Here is an 18,256-nt window from a genome sequence, read left to right as displayed (position 1 = left end):
ATCCTCTCTTTCCCCTTTCACAAATATCTCTCCTCTCTCTCCCCTCCACTCTTTCTCCTCCTTCCCCCTTCACTCTCTCTACTTCCCGCATCCTTTCTCTCCCTTTTTTTACAGGCAACAGACCGTCAAATTATACCTTCATAATCTTCTTCCCATCCTCTTTCCTATCCTCAAGTTAGTGTCTACAAATTCGTAGCCAAATTTCTTCAATTTCATATCTACGAAACATATGATTTTGTTTGGGTTTTGTGTGTTTTTCAAGTATGGGAGCGGCGTACTTGATGGCCAAGAGCGGATTAGCAGTGGCGTCGATGAGTGTGATGAGGCCAGAGCTGGTGATGAAGTCGATCGTGTCTGTGGTTATGGCGGGATTGTTGGGTATTTTCGCATTTTTAAACTAGATTTTACACTGCTTTAATTTTTAGTTTTTAATGTTTGATAGTTTTGGTCCTTGAACATCACTGAAAATATGTTTCGATATCATATCTTTTGGAAAGGATTTGACCTTACTCTTGTATTCATTGGCATCTACTGAAGCTGATGACGTCAAAAGCATAGAGATTAGGTTACCACTAGTTGCTAAAAGCTTAGATTTCAGAGGCCTTTATTTATTCGATGATGGGTTTCTACATGTTCTATTGTTTGGTAGAGTTCTTCCACGCTTTTATTAGATGCTACTTCACACTGAGTTGATTAGATTCGAAATGCTTGTGCTCTAAGATTATCCCCGCTGACCTCTCTTTTACAAAACATTTAAGCCAATTAGATGCCTCATCTGTAGAGTGGTTGGGCATTATTTACCGTGAAAAAAGAAGAGTAACGGAGCATTATTTTGAATTCAGCCATAGGAGCATCCCCTGCTCTAGAATCGAGGATTTTTGGATGATTTGGTACTTCATCATCACATGATGGATTAATCAAAGGAGATGTAATGTAGTCATATAATCTCGAGTCGTTGTCGTCATCATGTTAGGAAGAAACACGCGTAAATGTTTTGTATGTGAAATTTTTTTTTTCTTTTTAACTTGTTAGCAGTTTCCCTGCTCTCTTGGAAAGGATTTGGCCTTATTCTTGCTAAGGGTGTTGATATCATATCTCTTCAATTGTTTCTTAATTTAAGTTTTATTTTTTTAATGGGTTAAACATCTAATGATGAGAACGATGAGAATTGAATCTTTAAGTAGAGTATATGAAACATGGTCTTAGAGAAAATTGTAGTAAATTCAAATTCATTATTGTTATTTTCCTTTGTTTTCACAGGTTCCTGACCTTATGATTAGCCTCTCTTCTCATGTATTGATTTATCGTCAATTTAATAAAATGTGATGCTTTAATTAGAGATTGTTTTGGTTGAACAATTTTTGTGTGCATGCTATAAAAATTGTATCAATTGGCAGTAGTGGCATTTCAACACATTTATCTGTATCTAATGATTGCATTCCTGAAAGGATGATTATACGTTGAAATCATTGCATTGTTTTTTCTTGAATTGATAATGTTGATTTCTTGTTTGAGATGCGCCTCATTGGTAAGGAATTTCGGCTTCGTAGAATTAAGACCTACTAAATACAAAGTTAATCGTTTAATTCAGTCTCGGTTGTAGTTTGGTGTTGTGAACTTTTTGTACATTTGCAGGTGGAATGAAGGTGGAAGCTGACAGAGACGAGTCTTCCACATATGCTGTCATGCTTGCTTCAGATGTTTCACAAAGATGTAAGCTCTTGGTCTGTTTTCAATATATTGTTCTTAGTTCATTGTGTTTTATTTTTACCATGTTTTGTAAAAGATTTATTTTTCAATTCAGAAAAAATTGTGGGACTCTCAAGAAGGGAATGTGGTTAAGTGAGCTTCATTGCATGATGAACTTAGGTCTGACGCCTGTAGCTTGTAGTGGGAGGATGGAATTCTGAAAAAGGCTTAGTTGTAACTTGTAAGTTATGTAGGATTTGTTGTGAATAGCTGAAATTCAATAAGTGAAAAGTTAACTATGATACTTTTTGTGAATTTTACTTGATGTATATACTAGAAATGCCATAGGGAAGGCATATAACCAATTGGGTGGATTTTGTTAGTTATCGGTTTGCTGTTGGTGGATGTGCATAGGTACATAGGTGTTATAAAATGTAACGTTGTCACCCTTGGGTACTTGGTTGTGTTGGACAACATCGTTGAATGTAATATGCTTTCTTATGTAGCACAAACCTTGTTATTGATAAATCTATTGGATATAAAGTGTGGTTGGTTGGAAATGTGAATCCTTTTACAAATTTAAATTTCATGTGAATTTTATATTAAGAAGCTGAGTTTTAATATAGTACAGAGTTATTACTAAAATGCATGTAATACAATTTGAACATATTGGCCATTTGGAATGCTGTAGATTCACACCAACTTTGGTGCCTATATCTTAAAAGCCACTGCTCCTAATATAGACACATATGATTGGTGTGTGTACGAGTATGAAAGGCACCAATGGTAGTCTCAAATCTAGCCACTAATAAGAGGGACAATGAGATATTTTGAATTTTAGAAATAATTATAAAATATAAAAATGTTGTACTGTTCACATACACACCAATGCAATATTGGTAGCCATTGTTACAATAGAGTCCTCTATATAGGACATGTTCTCTAGTTTAGTGGCTGCTTAGTGGTCATTGAGGTTTACCACCAATGTGAGTGTCCACACTTAACAATAGACACCAATAAAAAGGATGGCTGTTAGCCAAATTTCTAGCAGTGGGCCTTCATAAATCGTGTAGTTGATATGGATGCAGTGAACTGCTTTTTCTAATCACTTTTTGTAGGGGAAACACGATGCATTATCTTCTGCATGGATACCACCACATGAACCCTATGGATGCAATGCGACTTGTTTTTCCTCCTGAAGCTGCCGCTGTTTTAAGCCTTCTGGTATGTTACGTACATTTTCACTACCTCATCAGGTCCTCAACTTAACACACACACACACACACATATATAAATGTATGTATAATACGCTGCTTCTGATATATCAATCTACATGTTCTGCTCGTTCTCGATTCTGTCTGTTTAGGGTTTTATTCCCTCCATCAGTTGCTCCTGCTTTGTTTGGTGGGGGCGTGTTGGGATACACAGCATATGATCTCACTCATTAGTACCTGCACCATGGGAAGCCTTCTAAAAGTTCGTCTCTGAATCTCAAGGTAACAATAATTTTTAATTTTAATTTTAATTTGGAGACAAATTTATGGTTCTATTTCATCAAATAATCCTCACTTGATCTCTAATATTCATGACTTAATTAACAAGTAATACTTGGTCGTACGTGTATGTATGTTTAACTGCAGACGTCTCACTTGAACCATCCCTTCAGAATTCAAAACAAGGGACTTGGGGTCACTCCCTCCATAAATATACCTAGAATTTAACCAGTAGTCAGCCTTGCTGGCTGGTTGGATTCTTTCTTTGTTTTCGCTAAATTATATATGTTTTTCTTACTAGGACCATGTCAATGTGGGCCTCAGTTGGCCGAATTGACCAAACCGTAGTGGCCAGTTTCGCTTTTCTATTTTTTTTTTTAACAAAAGAAATTTCAAAGGTTCAAAACAAACTGGACCGTAATGGTTTGGTTCCGTTATAGTTTTGAATTTTTCTAAATTGAATTGCAGTGACATTACTTAATTAAGCTTGTTAGTGGAGATATATATTAGAAAACTTTAACGAAAAACTTATAGTATTGTTCACTTTAACGAAAAACCACATTTTTACATTAAAAAGTCAATCATGTTACTATTCACTTTACCCTTTATTTTGTCCTTATCGTTAAAATTCAAAGTTTTTAAGACATTTTCATTAGTTTTCCTTATATATTACTAGACCAAATAATGTAGCGATGACACTAAAATATCTTATATGTTAGAAAAGATTTATAACATGTTTACTTACTTGAAATGAGAGAAGAATATGTGGTAAAGTAGCTTCGTAATCAATATATATAATTTATGATTTTTCATGTATTATCTTGACTATATTTGTACTGGTCTGAAGGCTTTTTGATGTAATTAATTTAAGTTTTCCCTTAAACCTTGAATAAACGAAACTAAGAGATTTGAGTTAAACTATACAATGAAATTGTTACAACTATATACTGAACTTTTCATCTATGTGAATTGAACTTAAAACCTTTATATTATAGAGGAAAATACAATTATATTTTTACACTTTAAATATCGTTAAAACTTTGTGAGAATAATTTACGTTTTATGAAATATCAATAGCATTAAGGTCTTGTATATAAAAGCTTATATATATTACTATAATATTAACACAAGACGTTACGATAGTTGGGCATCAACAACACATAAAAACCATCTATACATTCATCATATGAGCAAAAGAGAATGTGTCCCAGTTGGGAGAAAACGAGAGCAATGTGCCTTTACTAGAAGTTAGCCAACTGTTGACGCTGACCGGCAGTTGAGGCAACCGATCGGAATGAATTTGCCGTTCTCCTACAAAAATATTTCATGTATGCCCAACCAAATTCCCCTAATTAACAAAGGGAATTTTCGAACAATAAAAAAAAAAAAAAGGGAATTAGATCCCTCTGGACCCTAATGTCCGGAGTAAAAATAAAAAAAATCTGAACTTTTGATTTCTATGGAAAAGAAATTAAAATCATTAATTTGTGTGAAATAAATCGACAAAATAAGTTAATTAAGAACAGTCAAATTTAATTTGTGTGGTTAATATTTTGATCTCTAGACTCTGAATCCTAATGTCCGCAATGAATCAAATTCCTTAACAAAGTTATCATAGGGGGACCCACAAGACTTTTTTTTTCCCAACTACGTCATTGAAAAGAAAAACGAACTCAGACAACAGACACCGTCTCAGCTTCTACACGGTAAATTAACCCACCGCACTCCGCTGTAAAAATATTTGTTAAAAGAACTTGAAAAGTTGCGAGACTGGCCACCGTTAGAAACTTGGAATCCAACGTGACGAGTGCTGGCTATGCGCATACAAAAATCGACGGCCCAAATCGTCCCATATCTTAAAATCATCTGCCACAGTACGACTTGTTTTCCACAGACGCGGAGAGAGAGAGAGAGAGAGAGAGAGAGAGAGAGAGAGAGAGAGTCAGATATTCCTCTGCCACCGCACCACTTGACGCTCAACGCGGAAACCTCTTCTAGTGGTGGTGCTGGTGGTTCATATTCTGTGGAGAGAGAGAGGAACAAAGGGTGGTCGTGTTCCGTCGTTCTCTTGCGTTGGATCCGACCCGGGTTCTCAGTAGGTAACCCATTGCTCTCCCTCGTCTGATTTTTTAATTTTTGTGTGGTTTTCGTGCGATTTGTAGATCTGGGTTTGGTGTTTTGGTTTGGAAAATTGTGGGTTTTGAATTTGGGTTCGATAGGTGCATTGTGGGATTCCTTTTTCTTGTCGAACCGTGTGATTTTTTGAATTTCATGATGCTAAATGCTGTTTGGTTGGTGAGAAATCATGGAAGAAAAGGGGAAGAAATCATGGGGTTTGAGAATAAAGCATGAGTCTTGAGACTTTGTGTGATATTGTGTGGGGCCGTTTCTGCAGAGCGACATTATCTGTTTGGTAGCTGGGAAAGTAGAGGTAAAAGGGAAAACTGGATTATCATTTTTGCAAGAAAAAATGGATCTCCTGTGAATTGATTAATTTCAAATTAGGCATTTGAGTGGAAATTTCGTTTCTGCATCATGTTATGGATACTGTGTTTCGTTTTTGTTGTCAAGATTCATCTTTTTTCTCATGGATGCATGTTAAAATTGATGAAGAAAATTCCAGATTTAGATCATAGTGCAAATGAGTCCGATAAATTCTTAGCTATCAAATGTCGTCATTTACTTGATAAATTCTTAGCTATCTTTTTTCTCTGGTGCTGATTACTGCTTCACCTTGATTAGTTTATCTTTTGATAATCTTCAAAGAAAGTTTTGTGGCCTATAGGCAGGTATTAGTCGGTTTCACGGAATAGTTTAAGGAAGTCAAAGAGAACTTTCCTTTAAATTGTCGTTGGCAGGGAGACTTAGTCCATAAGATTAAACCAGTGATCAATTACTGATATTATAATCAGATGTAATATCAGATACTAACTCATCACATGTTACAATTTTTTATCTCTAATATCTGAATGCTTATTGCAACTATGTAATTAGATCTTTTTGGTTCTTGTCCTCTATGGATCCGCATCATTGAACTTAATGTATTAGTTTTGCTGTTTCTCCAGCAGTGTTATACGTAACAAGATGGTTGCACAGGACTTCAAAGTTGATTTGGATAAAGCCCTTGTATTTCAGGTAAGGCTTGCCTAATGTTTTTTCTTTGTTCGTATATGGACTTGAATATGTATAACCATTTAGATCCGAGGCTCTTCATTCGTAAGTATTCGAAGTGCCATCTTTCTAGATTTTCAATGATGATTTTCAATTTATTTCTCCAAATATATCTTTTATTTTTGGATAGATGCTGAGAAATTTGCCAAACAGTCTCTTTGCACAGGGACATTTACCGCTTATATTTGGTGCCTCCTTTTCCTTCTCTGAGAGTTCATAGCATGTCACATTTTTCTCTAGAATTGCTTTTTCCTTTTTTATAAATCTATGAGCATTGTGATCTCTCTTGCGACCCCGTCTCTCTTTATTGTATTTGATGATTGTATTGAATTTTAGTGTAACTTTTGGCTTTTCGCAATCTTTCACAGGTTGGCCATCTTGGAGAAGCATACCAAGAGTGGGTTCACCAGCCGATTGTTAGCAAAGAAGGCCCTCGATTTTTTGAAAGTGAATTTTGGGAGGTACTGCCTCCCCCTTTAGTTAATCCGTTACAAATTTAATTCACATATGCTCACATGGTAGCACAGTGCACATGCAGCTAAATTTCTTTCTTGAGAATTTGCAGAGCTCTACTTCTGACTCATTTTTCTACTTGAATTAGTTCTTGACCCGCACGGTGTGGTGGGCAGTTCCTGTCATATGGCTGCCAGTTGTGTTCTATTCCATCTCAGTGTCTGTACGGATGGGCCATACATTCCCTGAAATAGTTCTGATGGTTGTTTTTGGCATTTTTGTCTGGACATTGCTTGAATACACGTTGCACCGCTTTCTTTTCCACATTGAAACAAAGAGCTACTGGTTTGTTTCTTATAACTCTCTCCCCACTTTTTATGTTTTTGTTTACGCATGCATAACTTCTGAATGTCACCGAGACTAATGCAATTGTACTGCTGTAACTGCTTCAGGTGGAACACCTTACATTATCTCCTTCATGGCTGCCACCATAAGCACCCAATGGACGGCCTGCGACTTGTTTTCCCTCCTGCTGCGACAGCTGTTTTATGCATTCCAGTATGTCTATTCTTCCATATCTCTTATTGTCCTGCCTTCCTGTCATTATGTGTGGTTCAAGAATACTGTGGTTAATGGTTATTCTGAAGGGTCAAACTAATTATTTTTCTAATGGAAGCAAAATTACATGTCCTAGGGCCATGATACATTGTTTTGAATTTGATTAGATAGGATATCTGGTTACTATTATGTGTATTAAGATTGCATAATTTTGGTCTTGAGGTTTACTTAAACCTTAACAGTATTACCATTAAATAAATTTGTCTAGGATTGTTTTATATGAAAAAGAATTTCATTACCAATCATAACGCAATTGTCATTTGTGCCAGTTCTTTAACTTGGTGAAGCTGATGGCCTCTCCTACTGTTGCTCCTGCTTTGTTTGGAGGCGGTTTATTGGGCTACGTGATGTATGATTGCACCCATTACTATCTTCATCACGGCCAGCCATCAAGTGAGGTACCCCGAAATCTGAAGGTAAAGATCACTACGCTTTTCATCCTTGCAGGAATTTTACCCATTAGACCTAATATCTCTGTTTGCATTGTAATCATGATCAGAACTTACAAATCTTTTACACCTTCTGCTTGACGGGAACTGGTCAATGCCCAACAAGAATAACACGGTGTTTGCTTGTGTTTGCAGAAATACCACCTGAATCATCACTTCAGGATCCAAGATAAGGGCTTCGGAATAACTTCAAGCTTATGGGACAGGGTGTTCGGAACACTTCCAGAATCGAAAGCAGCCAAGAAAGTCAGATAACTTTGGAAGAAGAAGGGATTAGCACCCGGCATTGGGTTAGGATAAGCAAGTGAAAGTGAATTTCAACATTAATATTCTTTAATTTGCTGTCTCCTAAATGTCTCCTAAATTTGCTGTACACGTAATTTATCGACGTCTTCGGGTTGGCATGGCATGTGGGATGGAGGTGTCAATTTTTGTGGTGCTGTCATGTAGAAATTAACATAACATGGATTATTGTCGTCGGATTCATTGCTTGTTTATGGGAGGAGGCTGTCTCCAAGTTGTCTATATTTTGCCTTGGCTCTTAAGCTATCTTGTTGCATGTTTTCCTCGAGAGTGGACTTTTCAATGGTCTGCAATCAATTGTTTGATTATTTAAAATCATGAATTAGATTAATTATGTGGATGGTTGATCTGATTCCCTTTGTTGACTTTAGCTATAGCATTGAGAATATAAATTTGAATTTGAATATTTGAATTGAGGGTAAGACTTATTTATCAATTTTTTGAATCTATTTTTTCAATAAATCGTGAATTTGTCTGGACATTATTAAATTAAAGATATCATCGAAAACCATACTCAGGTAGGAGATAATTTGCTACATGATCGGAGAATACTCTTGTGGTACGACGTTCATCATAATTATCAAAAAACAACCTTCCAATGTGAGGTTGTGTGTACGAGGCTTATCATAATTACTAAAAAAGACATTCTGGCTTGAGGTTGTAAATATGTCTTGACGCTAAACTTTTATGGTCCAATTAAAAACAACCTTCGTAATTTTCTTTTGAAGGGTGGGTTTCTTCTTAAAATCCGTAGTTGAGTATTTAAAATCATGAATTAGATTAATTATGAGGATAGTTTATCTGATTCCATTTCCTTACTTTCTATAATCCTAGGTTACCTGATTTAGTATTCTCTCATACTTTGCTAAGTGAACATCGCATCGAGTGTCTTAATTACATTAGTGAAAATAAGTCTCGAAATGTATACTGGAAAAAAATGTATTAAAAGGACAATACTTAGGTCTTGACTGCTTGAAGAAAATCAGAGGAGTTGTAGCATGAAACATGGGCACCCCTGACGATAATCGCCACGGGTATTCGCTAGCGCCCTTGAAGGCAGTCTGAAGACTTGCCAACGCTCGTTTCTGTATCTAATGACATGAACCAATAATACTGCAACACTTGTTCGCCCAGTTTTGAAACATACATCCACCACACATATTTGATTTTTCATTCCATATTGGGCTGGGCTAATTGCTGGTTTGAAATGGACTTGGATCTGAATGTGGGCCGAGGCCAGAATGCAGTCTGATTGTGTATTTTTGGTTTTCAAATGGTCGACAGAGTGAAATTTTTTTTGAGGATTGTGGGGTTTAAGGATCCGATTAGGAATCGGGTTTACCGACCCAAACCACATAGGGTTCCTTCCTCTCACTGCCGGTATTCAATGGTCAGTTGTAATTTGTGTTGGATTCTCGCTCTCTTTTGCGTTGAGAGATTCATCAACAATTTGGGGATTTAGGGTTTTTGCTGCTTGTTAATGGGCCACTTCAACTCCTTCGTCCCACTGCAATAGAACCAGTACGACTCTCTCTCTCTCTCTCTCGCTCTCTCTATATATCAATTCGTTAACTTTTCACCTTTCATTTCTAAAGCTTCTTTGATTTGGCGACATGATTGCAGCAATGGCGGCAGACGGGCCAGTGAATCCCCAGGTGGTCAATTCGTGCTGTGCTACGGTAAGGGTTCAATTTTTCAAATTTTCAATTTTTTTTTTTTCTGAAGTTTTAATATTTTGAATTTATTGGTATTCGATTTCATTGTCACCCAATTTTTTGCTTGCTATGCAGTGGAAACATAAGTACTCGAAGCTCGAAAAGGGACGGAATGCACTGCGGGAAGCTGTGCAATTACTTCAACAGGAGGTTGAAAGAGCTCAATCCGAGAATTCCAATCTCAAGAAAGGTAAATTTTATAGGATCTTTCAGACATTAAAAATTTCGTATTGTTAAGTAAGCTATTGAAATGTTAATAATTTCTGAACATGACTCACTTGGATTGTGGGTTTGTTAACGAAATTCACATCTGAAGCTCCATTCAAGTAGCTGTAAATTGGGTACCTGTTTGTTTTATGTCGAAAAGTTTTAAAGTTCAGTTAGTTGTCAAAGCAGGTTATACTTTTTTAGTTCCCTACCTGTTCAAATTTATGCTTTAATGTTATTAGTTTACCCGTGAGATTTGTTTGTTTCATGTTAAACACAATGTCACTTTATGTGTAAAAATCTAGAACCAGATGCAAAACTAGGTTAAAATGAAATGCTTTTCTGAAGCTTTCCGGTTAAAATGCAATGTTAGTTTGTAAATAGTTATGATAGAGAGTGTGCTAATAACTTTTCCAAGTGACTAACCTCCTTTTCTTGCTTTTCTAACTCTGTACTTGCAGCACTAGAGGAAGAGCGAGCACGGGTAGATATTGAGAAAAAGGAGAAAGAAAACGCATCTGCTGCTAGAATATCTTTGGAGAAAGAAATTTCTGGGTTGAAATCTGATATTTCCCTAAAGCCGAGAGGAAATGTAGATGCTCAATATAGAAGTGAACTAAACCTTCTCAAAGCACAAGTTTCTGACCGGGACAAGGAAATTTATCGTCTCAATGTTCATATTGAAAGAGAGAAGAAAAGGGCAGACTCAGCATGTAAGAATGCCGATGTTGAGAAAGAGGAGAAAGTAAAAGAATCTGCTGCTAGGGCATCTCTGGAGAACGATATTTCTGGGTTGAAATCTGAGATATATTCTCTAAAGCAGAGAGAAAATGCAGATGCTGAAGATAAAAGTGAAGTAAACCTTCTTAAAGCTCAAGTTGCTGACTATGAAAAGGAAATTAATCATCTCAAGGAGCTTATTGAGAGAGAGAAGAAAAGGGCAGACTCAGAAAGTAAGAATGTTGACGTGGAGAAGAAGAAGGCTTCTGAAGCACGAAAAGCTGCTAAAGCTGAAAAAAGTAAGGTTGATGACGAAAGGAAGCGTGCCAATACTGAAAGAGAGAAGGCTGAGAATTATGAGCTTCAGTTGGAGGTACTGAAGAAAGAAGCTCATAAAGCACGTTCTGATTTGGCTTCTGAGACATTGAAGCTTGTTGAGGCAAACAAGAAGATTGAGGGAGAAAAACAGAAGGTGGTCAAGGAGAGAGAGATTGCAAATTCAGAGAAGGCCAAGGCTGAAGAGCAAAGGAAGTTTGCTGAAGCCAATAGGAAGATGACTATGGAAGAAAAATGTCATGTTGAAAGATTGTCTTTGGAATTGGTAGAGTGTAGTAAAAAGATTGATGAGTTACAGAAAGAGATAAATGAAATTAGGCGTTTAAGAGAATTGGATGAGGCTCCAAACGCCCAATCTGATAACAATAGAAGTGGGGTAACTTTCCAAGAGAGTAAATCAGATGAATTGAAGTTGGTTTTGGAGCATCCATATTTTGAGGAAGTGAACAAAAGGTACGAAATTGAAAAACAGAAGGTAATAAAGGAGAAAAAAGGGGCAGAATCAGAGAGGGTGAAAGCTGAAAAGCAGAAAAAGATTGTGGAAGTGAATTGGAAGAAGGCTATGGAAGAAAAATCTCGTGCTGATCATCTGTCTAGGCAGTTGGACGACGCTAAGAAGAAAATTGTGGAATTATCCTCCAGAAAATTGATTGATGCATCTGCTGTAGAACTTCAAAAAGATAGGGGTGCTGAAAGTGTAGAAGTGAATTATTTGAAGAAACAACTTAAGTTTGAGAAAAAGCAGAAAAAGCATGCTAAAGAAGTGGTCAAGCTGGAAAGAAGTCGGAACAGTATCTTGCAACGAGAACTAGGTCGCTTGCAAGTGGAGTTTGATCAATTTTCACAGCGCCTGGGTATGCTAAATAAAGCTTTCTCACGTAGTGCTGAAGGTATAGATGACCCAAAAAAGGTTCGTTTTCTTCAGCCTAATCTCTATTACTACCATATTTCAATTTGATTTTGTAGATAATTAGTATTGTTAGTTTTCATGATAGTGTTTAGGAATCTATACTCGGAGCATAACATATATGTTTTAGCATTTGCTACAGCTACTGTTGATTTATTTTCTTTTTTCAGGCGTTGTTGATGACAAATGAACCTTATTCATCTGATGGCTTTTAGTGCTGTAATCTGGTTCAATGATTGGAAAGTTATAGAATAATACCAGAATAACACTAATAAGGTTCAAACTTCAAAAAGGTGTCTTAAGTTGGTGAGTCATATGTTTGAACTCTTTAGTCTAGCCCTGAAACATTTCTTTTACCTCCAAGTACAAGTAGAAACATAGGAAAGAAAATAGGGAACTTTCATGAAAGGGGCTTTGACAAAGTTTATTTTAATAAAAAAACCATGCTATAACTTTATTTAATGAAAAAAACTTAAATTTTAATAAAAGGGATAAAAAACTTAAATTTTAATGAAAAGACATAATTTTAATATTAAAAATAAATAAATAAATAACTGACGGGCGGACCCGTGCGCCCCACACAAATTGTTTATGAAATTTAACGGTATGACACTGTTTATGAAATTTAACGGTATGACACTGTTTATGAAACTTAATGGTACTACACTGTTTATGAAACTTAACGGTAGATGCTCGTCCCAGATTTTCAAGTTCTTTCACTAGAATGCAATAAAAAGACAAAAAAAAAAAAATGATACAGATCAACGTCCACGCCGTTAAAGTCATGCATGGCTAATAGCTCAATACCATTACTAGAAAAATGGGTGATGAGTCCAACGATGTTGTCAATGATGTTGCCCCACCCCTACCCCCAACCATCCCAACCCACAACTGACCGACTCCCTCCCAACCATACTGGCCCAGATGTGGTTTTGAATTGAACGGAACCCACTTCAATTTGAAATCTTAATTTTAGAGGAATAAAATATGCTTGGATTATGTCAAAGGGTTATGCAACTGAAGGATTGGTTGGGTGCTCTTTGCACGCACCTTTAGTTATGTTTTTTTTTGTTTTTTTGTTTTTTGTTTCTTTCTCTTGTCCTTATCATTAAATAAAGTTATAGGATGGTTTTTGGTTAAAACTCAAAAGTTTTGAAGCCCTTTTCATTAGTTTTCCTAAGAAAAACACTCAGCTCCTCTTTTGTTCTTTTCTTAGAAATGGGGAGAACGTGATAATTTTACTCTCACACCTACTTTGTAGTTGTAGTTTTGTGTCAGAGAGTTGCATGTTTCCTTTTACATGTGACTTATGCCAGTTAACCTTTCAAATATTTAGTTTTGCTTCCAATGCATGGGTTTTTATTTAATATTTTTGGGTATGTCTTGTCTTTAACAAGCATAATCTTTCTTTCTTGGACTTTTACATTATTTACCCGAATATTATCAGTAATTTGAATTTCACAACATTGTAGTTCTTTTCTGTTTACTGAAATGGAGTCATGCAATTTGTAGATGAACCTTCAAAGTGGAGTTAAGCGTCTCAGGCCTGGCAGCCCAGTTTTGGATGCAAGGGAAGCCATGCAACATACTGCACCATTTCTTCTTTTATCTGGAGGAAACTGCACTGATTCTATCTCAGGTATTGATTCTATATTGGAGTCTCCAGTCAGAGGCTCTAACCGAAAAATGTTAGAGAGTTGTGCAATACATTCCAGTATGGAATCTTTTTCTGATAGACAGTTGGTGGGCTCACAGGAAAAATTGGTTGAAGAGAATGTGCAACCAACAGTATCCAACTTGTCTGCTGAGGTTACTAAAATAAATTGCAATGAAAATGCTGCTGTGGTTGCTGAAAACAGTGTCAGAAGTCCTGTTAGAACTGATGGGGTTGGAAGAGTTAATGAGCATAGCAGGAAAAGAAAGAGGATACTTCAGGTAGTTGAATCAATTGAGAATTTATATACAGAGGGTAAGCAGTTGCACCTTCGGGTAGAGGAAAACCTTTCTGTTTTGCATTTTTTGTTGGACAAGCAAATGAAAATACCTTATGAAGAAGGGAGATATCTCCTTCCTAGTCTGCAGGGTAATGCAATGCATGGAATGCTATATGAAAAGGGAAATGAAGGTATTGAAGATAAACTGGCAATGCAGAAATATGCTGACAGTAATGAGCAAAATACGGCCGATAAATTTGAAAATGAAGTCTTTGGATGTGCAAATGTTTGCAGACAAGTTCCATTAAATGCTAATGAGCTGATAGGGGTTGCTCAAGCAAGCAGAAAAGGCATAAATGGTTCTGCTACAAGTGATTTTGAAACTTTGCCAAGTTTTGATGAAGTAACTGATGGGGACTACCTGAAACTGTTAGACTTGGACAATGCTTCTGATGAGGAATGCTACAGGATGGCAATGGAAATGCCACTGTCTCCTACACTTCCCGAGATTGAGGTTCAAGGCCTTGAAGCATCCAGTGCAGATAAGATTAAACCTTCATTAAAGGAATCCTACTGTGAAGGATTGTCAAGTAAAGAAAAACGGCCACCCTCTTGTGGAGTTGAAGTTGATGCTCTTGACATACTAGGGAAGAGCGGGAACGTTTTGGGTAATTCTGCAGTTACAAAAGCTTGTGATCTCGAGGACTCTGGTGCTGAACTGATGTCTGATGCTCCGTTTGCAAGAAATGTGGAGGCTGTGTTCCCCCTTGGAAGTGAACTTGGATATGTGGTGTTATCTAATTTTAAAGACAGCAGCAGCATTTCTAGGATACGTTATGCCTTCAGAGCTTGTATTACACAATGCCCTTTGGTTACTGATACAGATTGGAGGGTGCTAGAAATTCTGCTTGCTCTCAAGACTGAAGAAAAACTATTTCCCAAGTAAATACTCTCTCTCTCTCTCTCTCTCTCTCTCTCTCTCTCTCTCTCTCTCTCTCTCTCTTATGGTCCTTATATTGATCTTAATCTTGTTTTATTTTCGAACTGCCAAGTTGGTATATATAAAGAGGTCTTATGCTTAGTTTACTAGTGGATATATGTGCTAATTGATTTATTTTTGGTGATCCTGTATAGGGAAAAGGTTTGCGTATTGTTTTCATTGTTGCTGCTTAACTTCTCCACTGCTGCTTTGAGTAAATTTGGGAGCTTGAATTGGACGTCAACCCCCTGCTTGGATTCTTATGTTGGACACATGTGCTCAGGTCTGTTGATTTTTTTCCTTGATCATGTTTGTTATAATTTAGAAAGCCATTATTGGTTTCATCCTGGATTTTGTTCATTAATCATACTGTTTTTTCCCTTTGTGCAGTGATGTCTGATTGGGAAGGGAGAAGCATATTTGCAGAATTTGGTAGTTTGGAGGAATCACTTAATATCATGGAGGAATTCCTAATAAATGGAAGATTTGTGGTGTGTAAGGATGAATCTTCAGAGACCCTGATTGATGGGGTTCATATATCCCCTCGACCAGCATCAGCCGATGAGTTGGTAGCAGGGAGCATTGTATTAGCATCAATATGTGCAGCAATTGACCACAATGGTTTTATTTGTGAAATGTCTTACAATATTTTGCGGATTAGCAGGTCCAATCATTCATTGATTCTGACTATCCTACATGTTTTTGCTTATCTGGGTGGAGAGAAGTTTTTTAACTTTGGCAATTCCAATTTAGTGATTATCTTGAAATCCATTGTTACATACCTTGAGGGAGTAAGCTCATCAGATACTGCTAGTTCTTTTATTCCATCTGCGAGCAATTCTCGAACCATGTTCAGTCCATGTATCAATTGCCCATTTTTTGATGATGCTGTTTCTATGGATGCTGCTATATCATTGCTTTTAGAAGGGCTCCAAATGAATGCTTCTATTCAATCAAACACTCCTACCAATTTCTTGGATTGTGATCTCAGTGACCTCCTATCATTGGTGGAGTTGGTTGCAATCAAGATGGTATGTGTTAATATCCTTCTGAGTATGAATTTTCTCAATTTGTTGTTGTCTTTTCAGTTTGATAATTTATTGGTTTATTAGGTACTAATTTTTGGACTTGCTGCTTGTTTTTCTCTTTTGAATGCAGAGTTGGGAATGGACAAGTGCTAATATTATCCCGCGGCTATTAAAAGTTATGGAATCATGCATGGCTGAGAATGTGATTGCTGGAATTGTTGTTCTCCTTGGTCAGCTTGGGAGGTATGTCTTTGATTACTTTCCCTTGCATTTTTCTTTTTCTTTTTTCTGCTGGAATTATTGTTCTTCTTTACTTTCTTCTAATCTTTATATAAAGCCAAATGTTGTAATGCTACTAGTGCCAGTACTTGAGTTTAACGATATGTTACTTGTTTTCAGGATCGGAGTTAATGACCTTGGATATGGAGATAAAGAAGTTGAAATCTTGAGGGGGGAATTATCTGCATTTTTATGTCTGGACTCTGCAATGAGTGTCGGTCTTCCTACCCAAATTGCCACTGTTACGGCATTGTTGGGGCTTCTCTCTTGTGATTTCAAAACAATTATTCAGAATAATGCGAACTCTGCAGCCATTGCAAGTCAGTCCGGTCCGGCTGAGTCTATAAGAAAGTGGTTTTCTTTGCTGCCGAAGAAGCAACAAGATGTTTCATTCGACCTTCTACAAACACCTGGTGTAAATAAGACCTGAGCCTGAGACAGTATCTTGCAAAGCTTGACGTGCTTGGACTGCAAGGGTTCTCTGATGTGTTGAACTGTACACGGATTGTTGTGAGAATCGTTGAAATTTTCTTCTCGTTGGGGAGAATTGAGGTTAATCTGGAGTAGGAAATTTTGTTGAGTGTGAAATAAGTTATATTCTTTTCCTAAACATCTTATTGGCATATTGTCAAGTAGGAGCAAATTGCAAAAATTTATCGGGACAAAAGGACACTTTACAATTTGAAGTAAAGAGGTATCATAGCAACCAATTCCCAACGAGTAGATTATTACACTATGCAATTAGCATTTTAGTACCACATAATAATTTGTTCAAAAATATATAGTGAGGTTAAAATTTGCGGAAATTTTATTATATTATAATGTATGACCTACACCTCATGAATAAAATGTTAGAATGTGTGGTCAAGTATCCAACAGCAAAGGATCTAATTGTTCAAACCTCAGGTATTCATTCTTCAATACCACACTAATTTCTCCGAAAATTATATAGGAACAATAACTATATTATAACGTGGGCATACACCAAATGAATGAAAGGTCAAAATGTGTGGTCAAAGTATCGAATGGCCAAGGATCTAATCGCTTAAATCTCAGCATATCCCATACAGCATACTAGAGAAACCCTAAAATTTGTATTCTAAGAGTTAAATTGGTGGGTAAAGGAAAGAAAGGAAAAGGGAAGAAAAAACTCCTTTGTTAGGGTTTCTGTATCATATATGCTTGAACAGTGTGCTGCAAATCAAAACTGAGCACCAAAACAAGGGAGGCCACTTGTACTCTCTCACTCAAGCAGTGTGGGATAGGGAAGACCCCTTTCTGCGTGTCCTTTTTTTCCCATTTCTCTTTGACACGTCGACGCAACAAAACACCAAGCTTCCTCTCTTTGCACACACATATACAACAACAACAACAACAACAACAACAAAGCCTTTTCCCACTAAGTGGGGTCGGCTATATGAATCCTAGAACGCCATTGCGCTCGGTTTTGTGTCATGTCTTCCGTTAGATCCAAGTACTCTAAGTCTTTTCTTAGGGTCTCTTCCAAAGTTTTCCTAGGTCTTCCTCTACCCCTTCGGCCCCGAACCTCTGTTCCGTAGTCACATCTTCGAACCGGAGCGTCAGTAGGCCTTCTTTGCACATGTCCAAACCACCGTAACCGATTTTCTCTCATCTTTCCTTCAACTTCGGCTACTCCTACTTTACCTCGGATATCCTCATTCACAATCTTCTCCTTTCTCGTGTGCCCACACATCCCACGAATCATCCCACAAAGCATCCTTATCTCCGCTACACCCATTTTGTGTACGTGTTGATGCTTCACCGCCCAACATTCTGTGCCATACAACATCGCTGGCCTTATTGCCGTCCTATAAAATTTTCCCTTGAGCTTCAGTGACCTACGACGATCACACAACACGCCGGATGCACTCTTACACTTCATCCATCCAGCTTGTATTCTATGGTTGAGATCTCCATCTAATTCTCCGTTCTCTTGCAAGATAGATCCTAGGTA

The 18,256-nt window shown here is 37.1% G+C and overlaps 3 protein-coding genes across 11 annotated transcripts; all 3 read left to right on the top strand.

Annotated features, from left to right (window-relative positions):
• Positions 1-11: 11 nt before the first annotated feature.
• On the top strand, positions 12-3,190 carry LOC103446090 (V-type proton ATPase 16 kDa proteolipid subunit-like). 7 transcript variants are annotated; one of them, XR_011572429.1, is made up of 6 exons: positions 33-174; positions 263-378; positions 1,261-1,293; positions 1,636-1,713; positions 2,808-2,913; positions 3,056-3,190. XR_011572429.1 is itself a non-coding variant. In XM_070807147.1 (4 exons), the coding sequence occupies exons 1-3, from the start codon at positions 264-266 to the stop codon at positions 2,849-2,851; spliced, it is 237 nt and encodes a 78-aa protein (XP_070663248.1). In that variant the 5' UTR covers positions 12-263; the 3' UTR covers positions 2,852-2,913; positions 3,056-3,190. The 7 variants fall into 7 exon arrangements, 3 of the variants coding, with proteins under 3 accessions (XP_070663248.1, XP_028966045.1, XP_017190765.1); XR_011572427.1 differs by lacking the exon at positions 33-174 and adding an exon at positions 1,805-1,930 and having other exon boundaries at positions 194-378; XR_011572426.1 differs by lacking the exons at positions 2,808-2,913; positions 3,056-3,190 and adding an exon at positions 1,805-2,249.
• A 1,042-nt stretch (positions 3,191-4,232) lies between these two features.
• On the top strand, positions 4,233-8,398 carry LOC103446091 (dihydroceramide fatty acyl 2-hydroxylase FAH1-like). Of its 2 annotated transcripts, none has more exons than XM_029110210.2 (7): positions 4,233-5,281; positions 6,248-6,317; positions 6,722-6,814; positions 6,955-7,151; positions 7,259-7,364; positions 7,694-7,840; positions 8,009-8,398. In XM_029110210.2, exons 2-7 carry the CDS (start codon positions 6,267-6,269, stop codon positions 8,126-8,128), a joined length of 714 nt encoding a protein of 237 aa, XP_028966043.1. In that variant the 5' UTR covers positions 4,233-5,281; positions 6,248-6,266; the 3' UTR covers positions 8,129-8,398. The 2 variants fall into 2 exon arrangements, with proteins under 2 accessions (XP_028966043.1, XP_028966044.1); XM_029110211.2 differs by having other exon boundaries at positions 4,862-5,281; positions 6,251-6,317.
• A 1,065-nt stretch (positions 8,399-9,463) lies between these two features.
• Positions 9,464-16,991, top strand: LOC103446093 (uncharacterized). Of its 2 annotated transcripts, none has more exons than XM_008385151.4 (9): positions 9,464-9,697; positions 9,800-9,855; positions 9,967-10,081; positions 10,560-12,064; positions 13,574-14,937; positions 15,130-15,257; positions 15,365-16,005; positions 16,133-16,245; positions 16,402-16,991. In XM_008385151.4, the coding sequence occupies exons 2-9, from the start codon at positions 9,802-9,804 to the stop codon at positions 16,709-16,711; spliced, it is 4,230 nt and encodes a 1,409-aa protein (XP_008383373.2). In that variant the 5' UTR covers positions 9,464-9,697; positions 9,800-9,801; the 3' UTR covers positions 16,712-16,991. The 2 variants fall into 2 exon arrangements, with proteins under 2 accessions (XP_008383373.2, XP_017190687.2); XM_017335198.3 differs by having other exon boundaries at positions 9,476-9,697; positions 9,772-9,855.
• The last annotated feature ends 1,265 nt before the right edge of the window (positions 16,992-18,256 follow it).

Source organism: Malus domestica, chromosome 10, assembly GCF_042453785.1.
Source record: "Malus domestica chromosome 10, GDT2T_hap1".
Taxonomy (NCBI): Eukaryota; Viridiplantae; Streptophyta; class Magnoliopsida; order Rosales; family Rosaceae; genus Malus; species Malus domestica.
The sequence above is the reverse complement of the archived record's forward strand: the minus strand, read 5'-3'. Positions and strand labels throughout refer to the sequence as shown.